Source organism: Oryctolagus cuniculus, chromosome 1 (assembly GCF_051225735.1).
Source record: "Oryctolagus cuniculus isolate XC-2025 breed Fujian yellow rabbit chromosome 1, ASM5122573v1, whole genome shotgun sequence".
Taxonomy (NCBI): Eukaryota; Metazoa; Chordata; class Mammalia; order Lagomorpha; family Leporidae; genus Oryctolagus; species Oryctolagus cuniculus.
The window spans coordinates 65,409,596-65,429,432 of record NC_142867.1 but is presented as its reverse complement, the minus strand read 5'-3'; the positions used below and the strand labels follow the sequence as shown (position 1 = coordinate 65,429,432).

The 19,837-nt window shown below is 40.0% G+C and overlaps 1 protein-coding gene across 6 annotated transcripts in view; it reads left to right on the top strand.

The window, feature by feature from the left end:
• The window catches only part of C2CD3 (C2 domain containing 3 centriole elongation regulator), a 123,794-nt gene that overhangs the window by 10,256 nt on the left and 93,701 nt on the right, over nucleotides 1-19,837 (top strand). For 4 of the 6 annotated variants that reach the window (XR_011389150.2, XM_002708510.6, XM_089330739.1 and 1 more), the window contains exons 4-7: nucleotides 11,513-11,736; nucleotides 12,418-12,665; nucleotides 18,324-18,456; nucleotides 19,127-19,255. Coding sequence is in view for 5 of the 6 variants with exons in the window: in XM_002708510.6 (XP_002708556.3) it covers nucleotides 11,513-11,736; nucleotides 12,418-12,665; nucleotides 18,324-18,456; nucleotides 19,127-19,255 (734 nt within the window). In the remaining variant the exon portion in view is untranslated. The remainder of the gene's footprint in view (nucleotides 1-11,512; nucleotides 11,737-12,417; nucleotides 12,666-18,323; nucleotides 18,457-19,126; nucleotides 19,256-19,837) is intronic. The other 2 variants (XM_070075269.2, XM_089330721.1) reach the window with 1 other exon arrangement.

Here is a 19,837-nt window from a genome sequence, read left to right as displayed (position 1 = left end):
AGTAATTCAGAAGGTTTGTGGGAAATGGAATTAAAAGAGCAGTTTATGTTGACACAAAAAAAGTTTGGAAATTCATTCATATAAAAGGTCTTCAAAAAGTTCATGGGAGGGCCAGTGTTTTGGCGTAGCAGGTACAGCTGCCACCTACAACACTGGCATCCCATATGGGCGCTGGCTCATGTCCCAGCTACTCCACTCTGATCCAGCTTCTCGATCATGGTCTGGGAAAGCAGCAGAAGTTGTCCCAAATGCTTGGGCCTCTGCATCCATGTGGGAGACCCAGATGAAGCTCCTGGCTTCAGCCTGACCCAGCCCTAGCCGTTACAGCCATTTGGGCAGTGAACCAGGGAATGGAAGGTCCTCTCTCTGTGTGTGTTTCTCCCTAACTCTTTAGATAAATCTTTTTTAAAAATGAAGTTTATGGAAAAATGTACATTGTGAAAAAATATTTATGGGATTCTAAGTTTTTTATACCAAAATAAACATTTTAATTCCATTTTTCCACTAACTTTTAGAAGCACCCTCATAGTCTCCACAATTGAGTATTAATAGTAGGCTTTTTCTCATTTCTAGATTACTAAGAGGTAAGACTGTTTTCTAGTTTCCTTGTTTTCCCCCCAACTTCCAATACAGTGCCAAGCAGTAATTGACTCGTTTAAGTGATGTCTTTGATGTATTTATTCACTGATTCAACTTACATTTTTTTTGTATCCTGCTGTATGTGCCACTAACCAATCATCATACAGCAATGAGAGGTGGTCTTTACAGAATACATGTGCTGTAGATAAGCCCAGGATGCTGGGAAAGAACACAGACTATGGATCCCTTTCCTTTTTGATTCTTTTTGAAAGAGCTTTCTAGAGAACCCTGAATGTTCAGATCTATTAGAAATTTCAGGGGGTTTACGCCTTGTCAAGTGTCTTCTAAAATTCACATAGAAAATCAAAAGCATGAATTAGAGACAGTCCAATAAGGAGAAAAAAATGCAACATTATAAAATGTAAGAACATGTTGCAAAAACCACATTAATAACTTCATGATGTCGTGAATTTATTCTTTTCTGATGATGGCATAAATTTGTATCAGGACTTAAAAACAATAATAATTCCTAACTGCCACTTCTTATTGCTAATGTATTTACAGAAGAAATGTTATGATATCTGGCATCTGCTTCATAACAATCCAATAGCAGAGCAGGGTTTGGGGAAGGAATAGATGAAGCCTGGTTAGTCAGATGCTGATAATTGTCAAAGCTAGACAATAGGTACCTGGATTCATTATATCTTTTTTCTAACTTTGTATATGTTTTAAATTTTCCATAGTAAAAAATTAAGTTTTTATATTAATTTTTTAAAAGGGTCATTGAATACAATTGGTGACACTGACTTAGAGCAGAGTATATATCATTGTGACAGTTGAGAACATTAAAAGCAAAGATGAGCTCCTATCATTTCCAAGGAAGAGAAGAAACAGTCACACAGAAAATGTTAAGTAGTATGGCTTTAAACTTCTCAGCAGCAGCATTAGGAACCAGAAGACAGCTCAGTAATGCTTTCAGAATGTTGGATGAAAATGGCGTAGAATTCTATCCAGGGAAGTATCTTATCTAGTATAGAAGATAAGAAGTTTTCACGTGCACAGTCTTGAAAATTTATACCTCTCTCACACCTTTCCTGACAAAGCAGCTGAAGAACTTCTACCAGGATGAGGGCATAAACTAAAAAAGACAGGGTGGGATGTTAGAAATAACCCAACACAGGAGAGGCAGAGCGAATTCTTTGATTTAAGGTGAAGGGAGATCCATGGATGGCAACTAGTCCAAATTGAAGTATGTGCTTAAGGCCTAGAAGAGGTTTCTCAAAAAGAAAAAGTTACAGAATAACTGTTGTGTCTGAGAATCTAAGATATTGAGACAATTGGCAGATAATTTGGAATTGACTTAAGAGTAAGAAAAATAAATATGAAACAAATGAGAAAACAATGGCATTGCCCATTTTGAGGGAAAAAAATACTTAATTGAAATATCTCCTTTTTCAGCTGTAAGTTGAAAACAAGTTATTCATATTGTAGTTTTGGTTGGATCAGGAATCGTGGTTAGAGTATTACCATTTTAGCAGATTGGGAGGATAAGGGAAGTGAACAGATGTGAGATACAGCTAAATTCTTATTTTTCATATTGAGAAATCAAAGGATACTGCCCAGGGCCAGTGTTGTGGTGCAGGGCATCAAGTTGCTGCTTGCCACACCAGCATACCATATCTAGCATCCCTTATCAGAGTTCCAGTTTGAGTCGCAGCTGCTCCACTTCTAATCCAGCTCCCAGGTAATGTGCTTGATAAGGCAGCAAAAGATGGCCCAGGTGCTTGAGCCCTTACTACCCGTGTGGGAGACCCAGATGGAGTTTCTGGCTCCTGGCTTCAGGCTGGCCCAGCCCTGGTTATTGAGGCCATTTGGAGAATTAACCAATTGAGGGAATATCTTTCTGTGTCCCTATTTCTGCCTCCCTCTCTCATTCACTCTGTCTTCCAGATAAATTTTTTTTTTTTTTTTTTACAAAACATGGTGCCTGACAACTTGGGAGAAATTAAGATATATACATTAAGCATAAATATGATCATTTTATGTGGAACTATAAAACTAAATACCACAATGGGAGTTGAAAATCATTATTTCCTCTGGGAAAAGAAAGAAGGGGTCTAGATGAGGAACGTTTTGATAACAAAATTATAGAACTCCTTAAATTGTGTGCATGTTTTATATTCATTTAAAATAACTTCTTAAAAAAAAGCCAGCACAGTGAATGATGGAGCTTGAATTCTTGCTGTGTCTCTGCTTTGCTGCCCCAAAGGGCAGCGTTGAGTTGACAAAGCATGGGATCTCTGGAAGCTGAAGAAAGCAGCTTTAGTGTTGGCACAAAGGGCAAAAGCAGGTGTAGTCTGAGTGGAGAGATTACATGTTAATTATGGTGAAACTGACTGAGAGAGGAACCTTAGTTGTATTTCATTATTGGTATCCATCAGATGTTAAAACATATGGGTCTGGCTGAAATCAGACATTTAAAAAATACCAAATTCATGGTATTTTATTAGCATGTAATATAATATATACAAACACAGATACAGTTATATGTGTATATACACAATTATTTTAAATTTTGAGAAACAAGAATGTTTAAATTTTTTGTTTTGAAATCCATTCCTTTGATATGTCCAGAAACTTAGTGCTTTTTCTTCTGTACCAAGTTGTTGATAACAGGTATTTTTTATATAATGAGCATTAATTACAGCATTCATTTCAAAGCCATTCAATTAATAAGATTTAGTTTTCATTCAGTTAAATAACAAATAACCATTCACAAACATAGGTATTTTTAAACAAGAGTAGATATATAGGATACCACTTCTAAGGTACTCATAAAATTTAAAATTTTAAACATCATAGTAATCCTAAGTATTATACTCTGCTTCATTAATCTCCAGGTGTTATACTCTCAGTATATATTAAGAAAGTAGCGGTAAGCATTTGGTACCATTGTTCAGGCACTGCTTAGGGTACCCTCATACCATATTGCAGTGCCTGCCTCAAGTTGCAACTCCGCTTTCCATCCAGCCTCTCACTAGTGCAGTCCCTGGGAAGCGGCAGATGATGGCTCAAGTACTTAGGTCCCTGCCACTCATGTGGGAGACCTGGAGTGAGTCTGGGCCCTTGACTTTGGTTTGGCCTGGCCTTACTTATTGCAAGCATTTGGGGAATAAATCAGCAAATAGAAGATTGGTCTGTTTCTCTGCCTTTCAAATAAAATGAAAATTTAAAAACTTTTTTTAAAAAAATTGAGAAAGATGGGCACCAGGTTCTAGTCCCAGTTGTTGTTCCTCTTCCAGTCCAGCTCTCTGCTATGGTATGGGAGGGCAGTAGAGGATGGCCCAAGTGCTTGGGCCCCTGCACCCACATGGGAGACCAGGAAGAAGTACTTGGCTCCTAGCTTCGGATCGGCGTAGCTCTGCCCAGAGCAGCCATTTGGGGAGTGAACCAACTGAAGGAAGACCTTTCTCTCTGTCTCTCTCTCTCACTGTCTAACTTTATCTGTCAAATGAATTTTAAAAAAAATTGAGAAAGGTAAATTGAACTGTTTCAATTTTCCTAGAAGTTTGAATCTTTAAAAATCCACTAGAGATATCGGTTCTGTTTTACAATTTAGGAATCTATTTCCTATCACTTCCATTTCTAGAACTCCTATTTCAGCATAGAAAAATACAGAAATATAGGACAGATCATTCCTTGCCAAATAAATTTTTATATAATGCAATCATTGAGGATTGAGTAGATTAAGTCACTTATTATGTGGTTCTTCTGAATACACTTGCAGACAAATAATCAGCTTGTTTACACAGGCTGTAATCTCAACTAAAATGGCCCTCTACCCTTCTGTCTCTGCTGCTGCTTTGAGGCTGGGATATCTTCTTGGACAACATAAACCATAAATCATTAAGTCAAGCTCAAACATATTTCTTTAACACCACACCCAGTGCTAAGCCAACTCATGCCCATATAGTAATAACAAGCCACCGTAACTGCTTATCCAGTTTATCTGGTACAACATTGACCACAGGAATATATATTAGATGTTAATTATATGCATATGTTGTTTGATTTTAGCTTTTTAGACAAAGAAGATAGTGAATAGATTTTTGAATTTGTGTCTTTGCCAAACGTTGCCACCTGAGATTCAGATTTTGAAAAACTCTATTGTCAGCAAAGACAACTGCAGAAGCATTATCATCAGTCTTCAATAAGCTTTTCAAGACTTTTCTCAGTTCAGAGAAATACCATTTCCTTGATGATAGGTTTGTCATAGACATCACATCCAAAAAATTTTCAATCACATTAGAATTCTCATTGATACTAAAACACAACTCTCTTTTTCAACTACAAAGAAAGAAATGCCTTTTTAAAAAGATTTATTTATTTGCTTGAAAGGCAGAGCATCAGAGACCAAGGGAGTTACACAGATCTTCCTTCCTTTGCTTAACTCCCCAAATGGCTAAACACCCAGGGCCAAGCAGACCAAAGCCAGGAGCCAGGAACTGTATCTGGGTCTTCCACATGGGTGGCAGGAGTCCAGGTACTTGGGCCATCTGCCATTGCCTTTTCAGGTACATCAGCAGAAAGCTGGGTAGGAAGCAGAGCAGCCGGGATTCGAACCGATACTCTGATATGGGATGTCAGGGACAGCTTAACTTGCTGTACCACAACACCAGCCCCCACAAATTATTTAACATTTTCATTCAACTTGCTTTTAGATTTGCAGCCATACTTTTTAACATGCTGACCAATTATAATTTTAATTAGACCTACATGTGCAGTGTTTATTACACACGAATTGTGCATTCACTAAGCGTTCTTTTACCAATTGTTATCATCCACAGGCAGCTTAAAACTTTATCCTGATGTGTAACTACATGTCACAGGAATTTCATTTATTTGCATTTTAAAAAATGCTGTGATGACTCAGGTGGTTGGGTCCTCACCTTTGAGACCTAGACTGAGTTTGGGAAGTGAACCAGCAAATGAGATCTCACTGTCACCATTCTCTCTACTGCTGCTGCTTTGCCTCTCAAATTAATAAATAAAAAATTTTTAAATCCTATTTAGAGACGGGAGTTGTAGCATAGTGAGTTAAGCTGCTATTGGGACCCACACATCCCATATCAGAGTATCTGGGATCAAGGCCCATCTCCGCTGCTTCCAGCCTAGTTTACTGCTAGCGCATACCCTGGGAGTCAGCAGATAACGGTACATGGGTTGCTGCCCATCCATGTGAGTAGGTTCCTGGTTTTAGCCTGGCCCAGCCTTGGCTGTTACATGCATTTGGAGAGTGAACCAGCAGATGGAAGATCTCTGTCTCTCTCTTTCTAATAAATAAAAATAAACTTTAAAAAAAATCCTGTTTAAATTTCAATATCTTTTTGTTTATTCTGTTTATATCTTTCTACACACTGATCCCTTTTTACTAGTTTCATAATGCTAATCCTTTTAAAATGTGTTTCTCTTTTTAAAATTCTTATTATTTATTCATTCTTTTTCTTTATTTGAAAGGCAGAGTTAGAGAAAGAGAATCTTTTATCTACTGGCTCACTCCCCAAATGCCTACATAACCAGAGCTAAGCCAGGCCAAAATCAGGAACCAGGAACTCCATCCAGGTCTCCCATGTGGGTGGCAGGGACCTTGTATTTGAGCTGCTGCCTCCCATGGTGCGAATTAGCCAGAAGCTGGGTCGTAAATAGAAGCAGGCATCCTGCTGCAACACAGCACCTGCCTCCATAATGGTATCTGTTGACACAGTCACATTTTGTTTATAGGTTTCACCATTAGGAGTTTTCTCTTCCACAAAGAAACATGCTTTCTCCCATTTTCTTTTTGAAATTCTTAAGTTTCTTGTTCCTTTATTTACACAAGGACTATTTCACTTTCCTCTTGATTATAGTATAAGAAACCACAGATGTTAAGAGAATACTGCAAACAGCTCTATACGTGTAATTTTATAAAGATTTATTTATTATTTGAGAGATGGAATATGAGGGGTGGGAGGAGAGTGGCAGGGAGAGATATCTTCCATCTGCTGGTTCATTTCCCAAATAACCACAACAACCAGAGCTGGGCCAGGCTGAAACCAGGAACAGGAACTCCATCCAGGTCTCCAACATGGGTTATAAGGGCCCAAGCACTTGGACTGTCACCCAGTGCCTTTCCTGATGCATTAGCTAGGAGTTAGATGGAAGGCTGAGCAGCCAGGCAGGACTTGAGTCAGCACTCCAAAATGGAATGCAGCGTGGCAAGCATATAAATTTGACAATTTAGATGAAATGGGCCAATTTCTGGAAAAACCATAATCTGCTAAAACTCACTCAGAATTAAATAGATAACTTGAATAGGCTTGTAGCTAGTTTTTAAAATCAGACCTAGAACTGTTCTTTAAATTAAATTTGTAACTTAAAACCTTCCAAAAAAGAAATCTCAACACTTATTTACTAACAAATTCTTAGAAACATTTAAAGAAAAAATAACATCAATTTTACAGTCTCTTCCAGAAAGTTATTTTGAGACCTGTACCACCTTTACATTAAAGCTGGAGAAGGGTAGTACAGAAAAACTATACACACATTCTATTCATGAACTTGAATCTAAAAATTTCAAACAAAACATTAGCAAATGGAGGCTAGCATCATTTAAAAAAAAAACAGTGTCATGCCAAGTAGGATTTGTCTCAGGAAGACGAATGTGATGAGCCACATTAACAGTGGAATATGAAGGTGCATCAAAAAGTTTGTGGGAAAATGGAATAATGGAATTAAAAGTAGTTTGTTTTGGTGTAGAAATATTTAAATTCATACAATCTTTTTCATAATATGCATTTTCCATGAAATTTTTGAAGATTCCCTCCTATTACTCAACCAATAAAAGCTATTGAATATGTGCATCATCACATGGAAGGATCTCGGAAACATTATGAAAAGAGTTCACTTCAAAATGTTATCTATTTTATGAATATATGACATTCTTTTCTTTTTAAAGATTTATTTTATTTATTTGAAAGGCAGAGTTACAGAGAGAGGGTCGTAGAGAGAGGTCTTCCATCTGTTAGTTCACTCCCCAGATGACTACAACAGCCAGAGTTGAGCAAGTCCAAAGCCAGGAGCCAGGAGCTTCTTCTGGGTCTTCCATGTGGGTGCAGGGGCCCAAGCACTTGTAATTGTATTGTATCTGATGCATTCCCAGGTGCTTTAGCGGGGAGCTAGATTGGAAGTGAAGCAGCCTGCAACTTAACCCACTATGCCACAACACCAGCCCCTTATATGACACCTTGTTTTTTTTTTTTTTTAAAGATTTATTTTATTTATTTGAAAGAATTACAGAGAGAGTTAGAGACAGAGAGAGAGGTCTTTGATCTGCTGATTCATTCCCCAAATGGCAGCAATAGCCAGAGCTGAGCCGATTAGGAGCCAGGAGCTTCTTCCAGGTCTCCCACGTGAGTGCAGGGGTCCAAGGACTTGAGCCATTCTCTGCTGCTTTCCCAGGCACATTAGCAGGGAACTGGATCAGAAGTAGAACAGCTGGTACTAAAACTAGCACCCATGTGGGATGCCAGCATTGTAGGCCAGGGCTTTAACCTGCTGTGCCACAGCACAGGCCCCTATATAACATTCTTGAAACGACAGAACTATGATCACTAGTTGTTAGGGGTCAGAGATAAGAAAACAATGAAACTATAAAAGAGAGTTTTCTGGGGTGATGTTAGTGTTCTGTGTCTTGATAATGGTGATGGTTACATGCATCTATACCCATGTTAAAACTCATAAAACTGGGGACCGGCACTATGGTGTACTGGGTGGGGCCGCTGCCTGCAGTGCTGGCATCCCATGTGGGCACCAGTTTGAGTCTGGTTACTCCACTTCCGATCTGGCTCTCTGCTATGGCCTGGGGGAACAGTAAAAGATGGCCGAAGTCTCTGGGCCCCTGTACCTGCATGGGAGACCCAGAAGAGGCTCCTGGCCCCTGGGTTCGGATGGGCGCAGTTCCAGCCATTGTGGGGTGGACCGGTGGATGGAGGATCTCTCTCTCTCTTTCTCTGCCTCTCCCTCTCTCTGTGTGTGTAGCTCTGACTTTCAAAATAAATCTTAAAAAAAAAAAAACTCATAAAACTGTACATTTATGAAAATGTCAGTTTTACTGTAAGAAAAAAAATTTCAAAAGCTAGAAGCCTAGGTGTGATGATAAATAGCAATTGTCACTGCCTCACAGTGGGATAGGCTAGGGACTTACAGCTGGAGCACAGACCTTTACTGAAGCCACTAGTCTAATTAATATTTGCGACATAAGAATGGGGACCCAGCATTGCTAGATGTTCTCTTTTGTAAAACATTGTTAAGTGATTTAAATGTTTAAAAACACTGTGTTAACTAGCATAAGTCTGAAAATTAGGCATAGTAATTTTCTCTGATACCAGAAAATATTATCAATATAGTGATGGTTGTCAGCAACTTAGTGCTAAAGAGAACCTTGAGTCATTGCTAGAAGACTTATCAGGTTACTGTGTTATGGGTGAGAGAAGTGTATATATGAGTGGTATGAGCTTCAGAAGAGGGGTGACATATTTAGATGATAGAATATGTAGATAGCACCAGAAAGAAAGAGATAAGTCAGCTTCCCTTATCCCAGATAGTGCAAGTAATTTCCTTTGGAGAAGACTTCAGGGAAATGGGGACATATTTAGAAAGCAATGTTTGGTTAAAAAGGTAAAGTAGTTTATATACAATAGAAATTCTGCAGGGCTCAATGAAGGGATCGGCAGAGCAGTGAGAACAAGGGTGAGCTGTGACTGAGGTGGGCATGAGTGAAGATTTGGAAGATGAATGCAGGAGTGTATTGGGTAGATTGTGGGAAGCAGAAGGGTTAGGAGTAGATGATGTAAACTAATGGGAATTGATGGACAGTATCCTGGTTTATACCACTGAAGTTTGACTCAAGTTCTTCCTTCTGCCTCTAGTGTTCTACCCAGCTCCTTTCAGCTTTATCTGTATCATTCGTAGTTAAGTTTCTCCGCTCAGATGTTTGCATTTCACTCCTGGAAACCGTCCTGGCACTCCTTCCTCAACTCTTGCCCAAGCTGAGACCCCTTGTTAGTGGGCCTAATATACATCCTTATCTAAAAATTCACCATTTTATATTAAAATTACTTTGTAAAGTTTTCCCTGCAAGACACTGTGATCCTCTGGTTTTAAGTCCATATTTTAGTCATCTCTTTGCTTCAGGCAGGTGGCACAGAGCTGATATCAGCTATTTAGCTGAACAGGAATTATGCCATCTTCTATATTTTACACTTGATCTTAGCCAAAAGGCAGAGAAACAATGCATCTTCTGTATTTTGATGTAAGATGGAAGAGGCTTCTGTCTGGACTTCTCAATCAGGGGCCAATGGTAGTATAGGCCCATGAGTTGATTTGTTACTGATTCAGATCTGCTTAGGGCGAAAACAAAAGTCAGTGGCCAGCAACTGAGTCATTATTAAGGCCAGGGACTCAGACCTTTATGTCTCCTTTACTTCTGGAATGCAGTGGCGGTCTTTGGCAAGTGATGAATGGTAAGGGAGCATTTTGTGACATCAGCATTTGGGGAGCCAGGATTGTATGTGATGTACCTAAGTGATCACTACAGAGTCCTTATCCTGCTGTACTCCTGCCATTTGTCTTTATATAAAAATCTCGATGTTGCATAGATTTGAAGGACCTTATGTTACCTGGTTCATGAACAGAATCCTTCTCATGAAGACTCAGGCACATTTTAATGAGTTTCTACCATAGTAATTTTCTACACAAAATATTCCAATGACATTCTCAGAGATATCTGAAAGACATCTAACTGCAATTTCTCATTTTTGTGTTAGGCCATTCATCATTATTTGACTGTGTTTGGCTGCTTCAACAATTTCTTCTGCTCGATCTGACATTGACACTAACACTTTCAACACTGCTGGTCTTTTTTTTTTTTTTAAGTATAATCTTCAATTTCTTCTCCAAGGTTTTGCTTTAGGCTCTATTTTATTTTTTATAACTTCATTAGACTTTTCTCTATTGGGCTTTTAAGAGGATGAGAGAACCTTTCACTAGAGCTGTTTAATTCATAGGAATGAAATTATAATGTGATTTTTTTTTATCTTAGTGTTCCTCCTTCCTTACCTCATCTAATAGCATAGAACAAGAGACTTATTTTTCCTAAGTAACTAACAGTAAGAATGCAGAGGGTGCTATGTCATTCTTTTATTTATCAGATTATTAGGTGTATTAGATTGTGTACCCCATGTACAGGTACTACACTAAACAATTAGTCCATAGAAAAATTAAGGTAACATACATCTTCAAAGAATTCATAATCTAATTAGGATGATCACTGAAAGTTGTAAATGCCTTTTCTAAGGTACTAATTTGAACATGCATGCACATGCATACACACCTTAGAATGAAAGATGTTTCTTTTATTTCCTTGCATTTCACAAAATAATGCCCTTTCTCTTAGAATATTATTCTTCCCTAACAGAGTTACATCATGATAGAAGCTTCTCTGGCTAAGCAGATTGGTACAGTTCCTGGCCTATATAACAGCGGTCAGTAAGTGGTGGGTATGTTGTTGGATACAGAATGAGTAGAAACATGAAGGAAGCAGGAGACAAGGCATCTCTACCTGGACATAAAGAGTTAATTCTAGAGTACATTTCTATACAAAGACATAAAGCTATGAAACATAGGATACATTTAGAGAAACCCAAGTAATTGGGCTGTCCAGGACAGAGAGATGAAAAAGGAGCATGGTGAAAAATGCGGCTTTTCCTGTAGGCAGAACAGGAAGTTAGATGTCATCCTTTAAGGAATGGGGCCATTATTATCTATGAAGCAGAAAAGTCCAAAAATGAGTTAGTTAGTGCTAAGAAAATCTCTGATGCATACGTGTCTGTTTCAGGTCTCACTTGCCCTGGAGCCTCTGTCAGAAACTTACAACAGCTACAATCCTTTTCCTACCACTGACAAAACAGAAAATGTACTTTTTTCTGAACGTGGATTCAGAGAGGATGCTGAACCCTGCAATACCCAGTTTCTGGTTCCGTCACGGCCCCAGAGGATCCCTACCATCAAAGCTGATGGCAAGGAGTTGGCCGCCAGCAGCAGTAGATCAACCACTCTAAGGTAATTCCATGCCAGCACCTTTCCTTCTGTCAGCTAACTGCTGTTGAACTTGTGATTTCTTTTTCATTTGTGGCTGAGTAAAAGACCAAAGACAGAGAGAGCTTCAATCACTTAGTCAACAGATAACCATGAAGCACGAAGTAGGTATGGGCCTGGTGTGATACCAGGTGCTGGGCATAGAGATTCATAATGCAGTTCCTATTTTCAAGGACTACACTACCCACAGTCTAGAGGGGAAGCCAGCATACAGATTAATATGGCATAGGGTAAGCAGATGCCAGAATAGCTGTCCATCAGGGAAAGGGCATTATTTTGTGAAATGCATTGAAATAAAAGAAACATTGTGGTTTTTTTTTTTTTTAAAGTTTATTTGAAAAACAGAAATCTTCCATCTGCTGGTTCACTCTCCAAATGCCCACAGCTGTCCCCAAGCAGGGACTTAATCTGCTACACCTCAACACCCACCCAAAGAAACAGATTCTTGTTTAAAGTACTTATGAGGTATTTGTTCTGTGTCTCACTTATGCTACAGCCCTCCAACAGTAGGTAAACCATCTGTTGTTTCTCTCATTTGGGAGATGAAAAAGAGAGAGGCAATTTCTACCTCTGACAAAGTAGAGTGTTACCATACTGCATTATGTAGTGTTGATATTCTTCTTTTTTTTTTTTTTTTTTAAACAGGGGAAAAGACCACTTGTACTTCACAGAGAATTCCGATACAATGAAGGACTCTTTCTTTGGACTACAGCACCATCTTAATTCAGGTCAGAGTTTAGAATCTGTGACTCTGAAAGGCAGAGCTGCACAGAAACAGATGTCCCTTCTCAGTAGTTCTGAAATCCAGCCTCAAATTACAACTGTTGCCAAGAGTCGTAGTGACTCATGCATTCTTTCTTCAAACCACCCGCCTACCAAAGACCTTCTTTCAGGTATGTATATGTTTGTAAACTGAGACTGAGCTGTATTTATGCGCTTACTCTGCTTATTAGCAAGCCTACAAAGAAAACCAAGTCGTCTGTTTAAACTAAATAGCCAAATAAAACTAAGAAGTCTTGGTAGAGTCCAGAATCTCTCACCGTTTACAATAGCTCTATTAAACAACCAAATAGTTTCTAAATAATTACTAGGTTCTTAAAATTGTAGGTTTAGGGAAGGAACCATTCAATAGGAACCTGGATATAGCAGAATGCCTTTGTCATAGCAAAATATTACCCCTTATTTTTTTCCCAAATATTTCAAGGCAAACAAGGTTTTTGTCTCACCCTCAGCATTTACTTACACTTTTGAATAGAGGCTAGAACGAAATCTATTTCACATTCTGAAAACTGTTAGTCTTAGTGGGAATATTCAATGCAGAACAACTCCAATCTTAAACCTGGGGATTAAATATCACTTGTGGCCAAGCATTAGTAGAATGTCCTTACCTATGTAAGGACTTAGACTCAAATAAAAAAGCCAATAAGAACAGAATTAGATTATCTCATTTTAGGGAGTGGTATAATTAAATCAGTGTATTGAAAATGCTCTATAATGGTCAACCATTACATCAGGAGTGCCACAGGAATTTGTCACCATACAAATACAGTTCCCAAAGTAGAGTATATGGAGCGTTCGTCGAAAAACCTTTTAGGGGCTAGTGTGTGGCATAGCTGTTAATGCTATGCTAGCATCCCATATGAGTGCCAGTTTGTGTCCCAGCTGCTGCACTTCTGATCCAGCTCCCTACTAATGGCCTAGGAAAAGCAGCAGAAGATGGCACATGTGTTTGGACCCCTAGTACCCATGTGGGAGACCCGGATGAAGCTCCCTGCTCCTGGCTTCAACCTGGCCCAATCTTGGGTGTTGTGGCCATCTGGGGAGTGAACCAATGGGTGGAGGATCCCTCTCTATCTCTCCCCCTCTCCCTCCCCTCTCCCTCCCCTCTCCCTCCCCTCTCCCTCCCCTCTCCCTCCCCTCTCCCTCCCCTCTCCCTCCCTCTCCCTCCCTCTCCCCCCCTCTCCCCCTCTCCCTTTCCCTCTCCGTCTCTCTGTGTCTCATCCTCTCTCTCTCTAACACTTGACTTTCAAATAAATATATCTTTTTGAAAAAAAAAAAACACCTTTTAAATAACTATTCAAGTACATAATTTACATTGGTAAGAATTTTTTTTAAAAAAGATTTATTTGTTTGTTTGTTTTTTTGAAAGGCAGAATTAGAGAAGGAGAGTCAGACAAAGATCTTCATCTGCTGGTTCCCTCCCTATATGGCCACAATGGCTGGGGCTAGGCCAGGAGCCAGGTACTTTTTCCAGGTCTCCCATGTGGGTGGCAGGGGCACAGGGACTTGAGCTATCTTCCACTGCTTTCCCAGGCACATCATCAGGGAGCTGGATTAGAAGTGGAATCAGCCAGGACTCGAACCAGCACCTCTGTGGGTTGCTGGCATTGCATGTGGCAGCTTAACCTGCTGAGCCACAGCACCAGTCCCAGAAAGAACATTTTTTAAATGACAACATTCTGTTCATATTTTTTCAACTGAGAGATATTTTGATTTCCTTTTTCTTTTTTTTTTTTTTTTCTTTTTTTTTTTTTGGCAGGCAGAGTGGACAGTGAGAGAGAGAAACAGAGAGAAAGGTCTTCCCTTGCCGTTGGTTCACCCTCCAATGGCCGCCGCGGCCAGCGTGCTGCGGCCGGCGCACCGCGCTGATCCGATGGCAGGAGCCAGGAGCCAGGTGCTTTTCCTGGTCTCCCATGGGGTGCAGGGCCCAAGCACCTGGGCCATCCTCCTCTGCACTCCCTGGCCACAGCAGAGAGCTGGCCTGGAAGAGGGGCAACCGGGACAGAATCCGGTGCCCCGACCGGGACTAGAACTCGGTGTGCCAGTGCCGCTAGGTGGAGGATTAGCCTAGTGAGCCATGGCGCCAGCCTTGATTTCCTATTTTTAAAAATATATCCCAAGATTATAATTATTGATTTTGGTCTTTATTGCCTAGACTACATTAACAAGAGTAAAAATTTCCCGGTGTACTTAGTACTTGTCAGTTCATACTTGGAAAATTTTGTGTAGACCCTGTACCCAACTTTAAGATATTTTTTTCATTCAGTAAGCAATTATTTATTCAGTACCCATCAAATGTCTGACACTCTTCCGTATATCAGGGATATAGTTGTTTAATGCTTTAAGAAATAGACACAAACTTCTGCCTTTGAGATCTTAGAGACAAATGATAAACTAGATCAGGAAATCAGATGATGCAAGTGGCAATGGGGAAAAAAATGAGAGGACTGAATATTCATTGTATATCAGTTGGCAAAAGAATGCTTTATTGGGCCGGCGCCATGGCTCACTAGGCTAATCCTCCGCCTGCGGCGCGGCACCCTGGGTTCTAGTCCCAGTTGGGGTGCCGGATACTAGTTCCGGTTGCTCCTCTTCCAGTCCAGCTCTCTGCTGTGGCCTGGGAGGGCAGCGGAGGATGGCCCACGTGCTTGGGTCCCTGCACCCGCATGGGAGACCAGGAAGAAGAACCTGGCTCCTGGCTTCGGATCAGCACAGCGCAGGCCGTAGTGGCCATTAGGGGAATGTACCAGTGGAAGGAAGACCTTTCTCTCTGTCTCTCTCTCACTGTCTATAACTCTACCTATCAAATAAAAAAAAAGAAAAAGAATGCCTTATTAATAAGGCAACGTTAAAGCTCTAGAAAAGATGAATTTCTTCTAAGGGGAGTAACTAGGCTCATCAGAGGACCACCAAAAGCTAACTTGGCCTGGAGAAAATGTAGCTACCCTTTGCTCAGCAGGACCCATGTGCTAACTACTATGTCAAGTGCTTTATCCTCAGGAAGTAGGGATTGCCATCCTCATTTTAAACTGAAGATATCCTCATTTTAAAAGCTCAGTTAGGGAGCACCTGCCCTGTCAAAGAGGCACTGCTCTTTAGCTCTCATATGGCCATTGTCTCAGACTGAAAGGCAAAGTTCTCTGCTTCATGCTTCTGTAGGATGTGTTGTTTACCTAGTCCTGCTGGGGTGTTGTTTCATTTTGTTTTGTTTTTTAAAATCCAGACCATGCTATCTAATTGTTCAAGCCAACCAGAACATGCCAGGTGCATCCCATGTGCTGCCAGTGTGCATTGTCTTCCAAGAGCTACCCGACCCATATCCACATAGAGCACTTTCCAGGACCCTCAGACGCTTAGACTTGTGATTTGTACTGAACCCCGTGTATGGTTTTTACTATACTTTCATACCTATGCTGTAGTTTAATCTATAAATTAGACACAAGAATAGATTAACAATAACTGTTAATAAAATAGAAGTTATAACAATTTACTGTAGTAGAAGTTATGTGAATGTGGTATCTTTCTTTTCTTTCCAATAAGTTGCAAACTTCCACTTCTTCACCTAAAGGAAACACTTTATGGGCTTCTCTTTGGCATATCCGAATTGCTGGTATCACTACTGTGAGTTTTAGGGCCTTTATTAAGTAAAGTAAGGTTTATTTGAACACAACACTGCAATACCATAACTGTAGATCTGATAACAAGACAGCTACTAAATGGCTGTCAGGCAGGTGGCATACAGTATGGATACACTGGACAAAGGAATGATTCATATCCTGGGCAGGACAGAGCATAATAGTATGAGATTTCATTACACCACCCAGACAGTCCTTTATTTAAAACTTATGACTTGTTTATTTCTAGAATTTTCTGTGTAATATTTTTGGTTCACAGGTAGCTGACACTGCAGACAAGGGGGAACTAGGGTGTCTGTATTGCATATATAACTTGTGCAAGTTGTTTATCCTCTACCTCAACATCTTTATCTAGAAAATAAAATATATTGGGGATGGCATTGTGTCATAGCAGGTTAAGCTTCCACCTGTGACACGAGCATCCCATACAGGTGCCATTTCGAATCCTGGCTACTCCACTTCCAATTCAGCTCTCTGCTAATACTCCTGGAAAAGCCATGGAAGGTGGCCCAAGTGCTTGGGCCCCTGCATCCATGTGGGAGACCCAGAAGAAGCTCTGTGGCCCAGCCAAAGCCATTGCAGCATAAACCAGCAGATGGAAGACCTCTCTCCCCCTCCCCCTCCCGCTCCCCCTCCCTCTCTCTCTCCCTCCTTTCTTCCTCCCTCCCTCCCTCCCCCCACCTTTCTGTAACTCTACTTTTCATATGAATAGAAAACAGCTATCAGGCTTACAGTTAAAAAAAGAAAATAAAGATTATAATATATAACTCAGAAAAGCATTGGAATGATTAATATGTGTAAAACACTTAAATTGGTGCCTAGGGTTCAGTAAATGTTAGCTGCCATAATTTTTGTTGCTGCTGTTACTTGAGGGATGTACTAAATTTTAACCTATCAGAAAACCTAATGATTTGGATTTTATCTCCACATTTCCAGTAACCTCAGGTATGATCGTGGATTGTGGATGAGTCAAGGAAATGTGGTTTTTTTTGGGGGGGGGGGGCATTCTTTTCTTTATTCATAAAAGTATAAATGTAAAATATATTATCACTCTTCAAGCTTTATCTAGTATAATTGTTAGTGTTTTTGGTTAAGAATGATACAATATTAAGGGACTGGCACTGTGGCACGATGAGTTAAGCTGCCATCTGCAGCACCGGCATCCCATATGGGCACTAGTTCAAGTCCTGACTGCTCCACTTCCAATCCAGCTCCCTGCTAATGCACCTGGGAAAAGCAGTGGAAGATGGCCCAAGTGCTTGGGCCCTTGTATTCATATGGGAGACCCAGAAGCAGCTCCTGGCTTCTACCTTTGTCCTGACCCAGCCCTGGCTGTTGTAGCCATTTAGAAAGTGAACCAGGAGGCTGGCACTGTGGCATAACAGGTAAAGCTGTGGCCTGCAGCACTGGCATCCCATATGGGTGCCAGTTTGAGTCCCGGCTGCTGCACTTCCCATCCAGCTCTCTTGCTGTGGCCTGGGAAAGCAGTAGAACATAGCTCAAGTCTTGGGCCCCTTGCACTTGTGTAGGAGACCTGGAAGAAGCTCCTGGCTCCTGGCTTCAGATCTGCACAGCTGCAGCCTTTGGCGACCATCTAGGGAGTGAACCTGCAGATAGAAGACCTCCCTCTCTACCTTTGCCTCTGCCTTTAAAATAAATAAATCTTCAAAAAAAAAAAAAAAAAAGTGACCCAATGAATGGAAGATCTCTCTCTCTCTCTCTCTCTCTCTCTGTAAGCTGCCTTTCAAATAAATAAAGCTTTTTCAAAAATTATATTAGAACTCTTGCAAATAACAAGTCAGTAAGATGTGGTTATGAAAATGACATATAGATATTACGGATCTTTATGAACCAACAGCAGTTGGAAGAGTCACAAGAAACTCCCACAAGAAACATTCTGTCCACAACAGAGATTTCAGTCATTACTGTGATACCAGCATCTAAAACAGTGCATATAAGAGAAGCTCAGTAAACATCTTTTGCTAAATAAATACCCTCAAGAAATTTTCAAGCTAGTAAGAAGGCAGACAAATATGATATACTGTGCTAAGTCCTATAATAAAGGAAATAGGTTGAATATTTCTAATATTTTTGCTGGGTTTTAAGAGTTTTCATTTTCTGCTTTGTACTCCTCAGCTTTGTTAGAACAAGGCAATAAACTGCGTAATGCCATGGTGATTTCGGCAATGAAATCAAGCCCAGATACTAGCATGCTGTTAGACAAAGTTCCTCCTCCTATGATGGAAGAGTCTCTTAGAGCATCAACACAGTAAGTGACAAGAGAGACACATTCCCCAACAAGTCATTTCTTAGTAATTGCTAGCCTGTGTTTCTTGTCAAGTTATAAACTGGATGATCTTGATTTAACAAATAATTCTCTTCTTGTAAATTTGTATTTATTTATTTGAGAGACAGATATACAGAGAGAGAAGTCTAATCTACTGGTTCACCCTCCACCCACAATGGCTGGGACTAGGCCAAGACCAAGGCTGAAAGCAGAATCCAGGAACTCATGTGGATGGCAGGATGCCTCCCGGAGTCTGCACTAACAGGAAGCTGGAGCCAGGAATCAGAGGCAGGCTTCAAACCCACACGCTCCTGTGTGGGACATGGACTGCTCAATTACCATCCCAACTGCTCGGTCACATGGCAGCCCACGTGCTGGTGCTTGTTAAATATATAAAGTGATAAATTCTTTGCTCTCTCTGAATTGGCATGTTTGCATATAAAATGAGCCTGTTTGCTCTGTATGAAATGAAATTCTAAATGTAGGAAACAGATTTGCAAGGTTTATATATGTTTAAGGCAGTTAAGTCTAAAGTATGTTACATTTTCTCAATCAGAATCCATGTACTATCTCTTAGCTCATTTAATTATGATTTAGACTTTTCCCACCTGTGAGCCACTCAGTGAGAAAGTATTTTTTCCATACGTTACAGAATGAGAACCTTTCCACAGAATCGACTTAAGGATCACAAGGAGGATCATCTCCCTTCTCCAACTGAGAATACATTTTGGAAACATGACACAAAAGCTGATACCAGTGCTATACAACTGCTATTAGGAAGGTAAGTACTCTTAGCTAGCTTTCTTCCTCTTAAATTCTTCCTCCAGTTAATTGTGTACATTATTAAGATGTATTAAGATGTAAGAGTAACCGAGTCCTTCCCTGTTCCTTAAGCTACTACTCATTGCCTACTAAATAAAAATCCAGTTTTCAGCCTTCCATTCTTGGCTTTGCTTACAGAGTGATTCCCAATCCCTTGCTATTATCTGCCGGTGTTTTTCCCAGTACCAGTGTTGGCATGGGATGATGAAAAGAACATGAATTTTAATCAGACACTAATTGAAATTTGAGGTCTGTCTCTTGCTAGCTTTGTGACCTTAAGCAGATATCTCTGAACTTTAGAGACATTAGTAAAATTGGAATAATACCCAACTTTGAAAAATTATTTTGAAGATTAGGAATGATGCATATATAATGCTATGCTTGATACCTAGTAGTTTGATTAATAATAATAAATATTGCTACCATTGTTTAATATTATTCCTCACATGGGTCCATAAGCTAGACTCATCTATTTCTTGTGTCTTTAGTAAGCTACTCTCTATATTCATGTTTTGGAATGGGAGTAAGACATGCTTGTTAA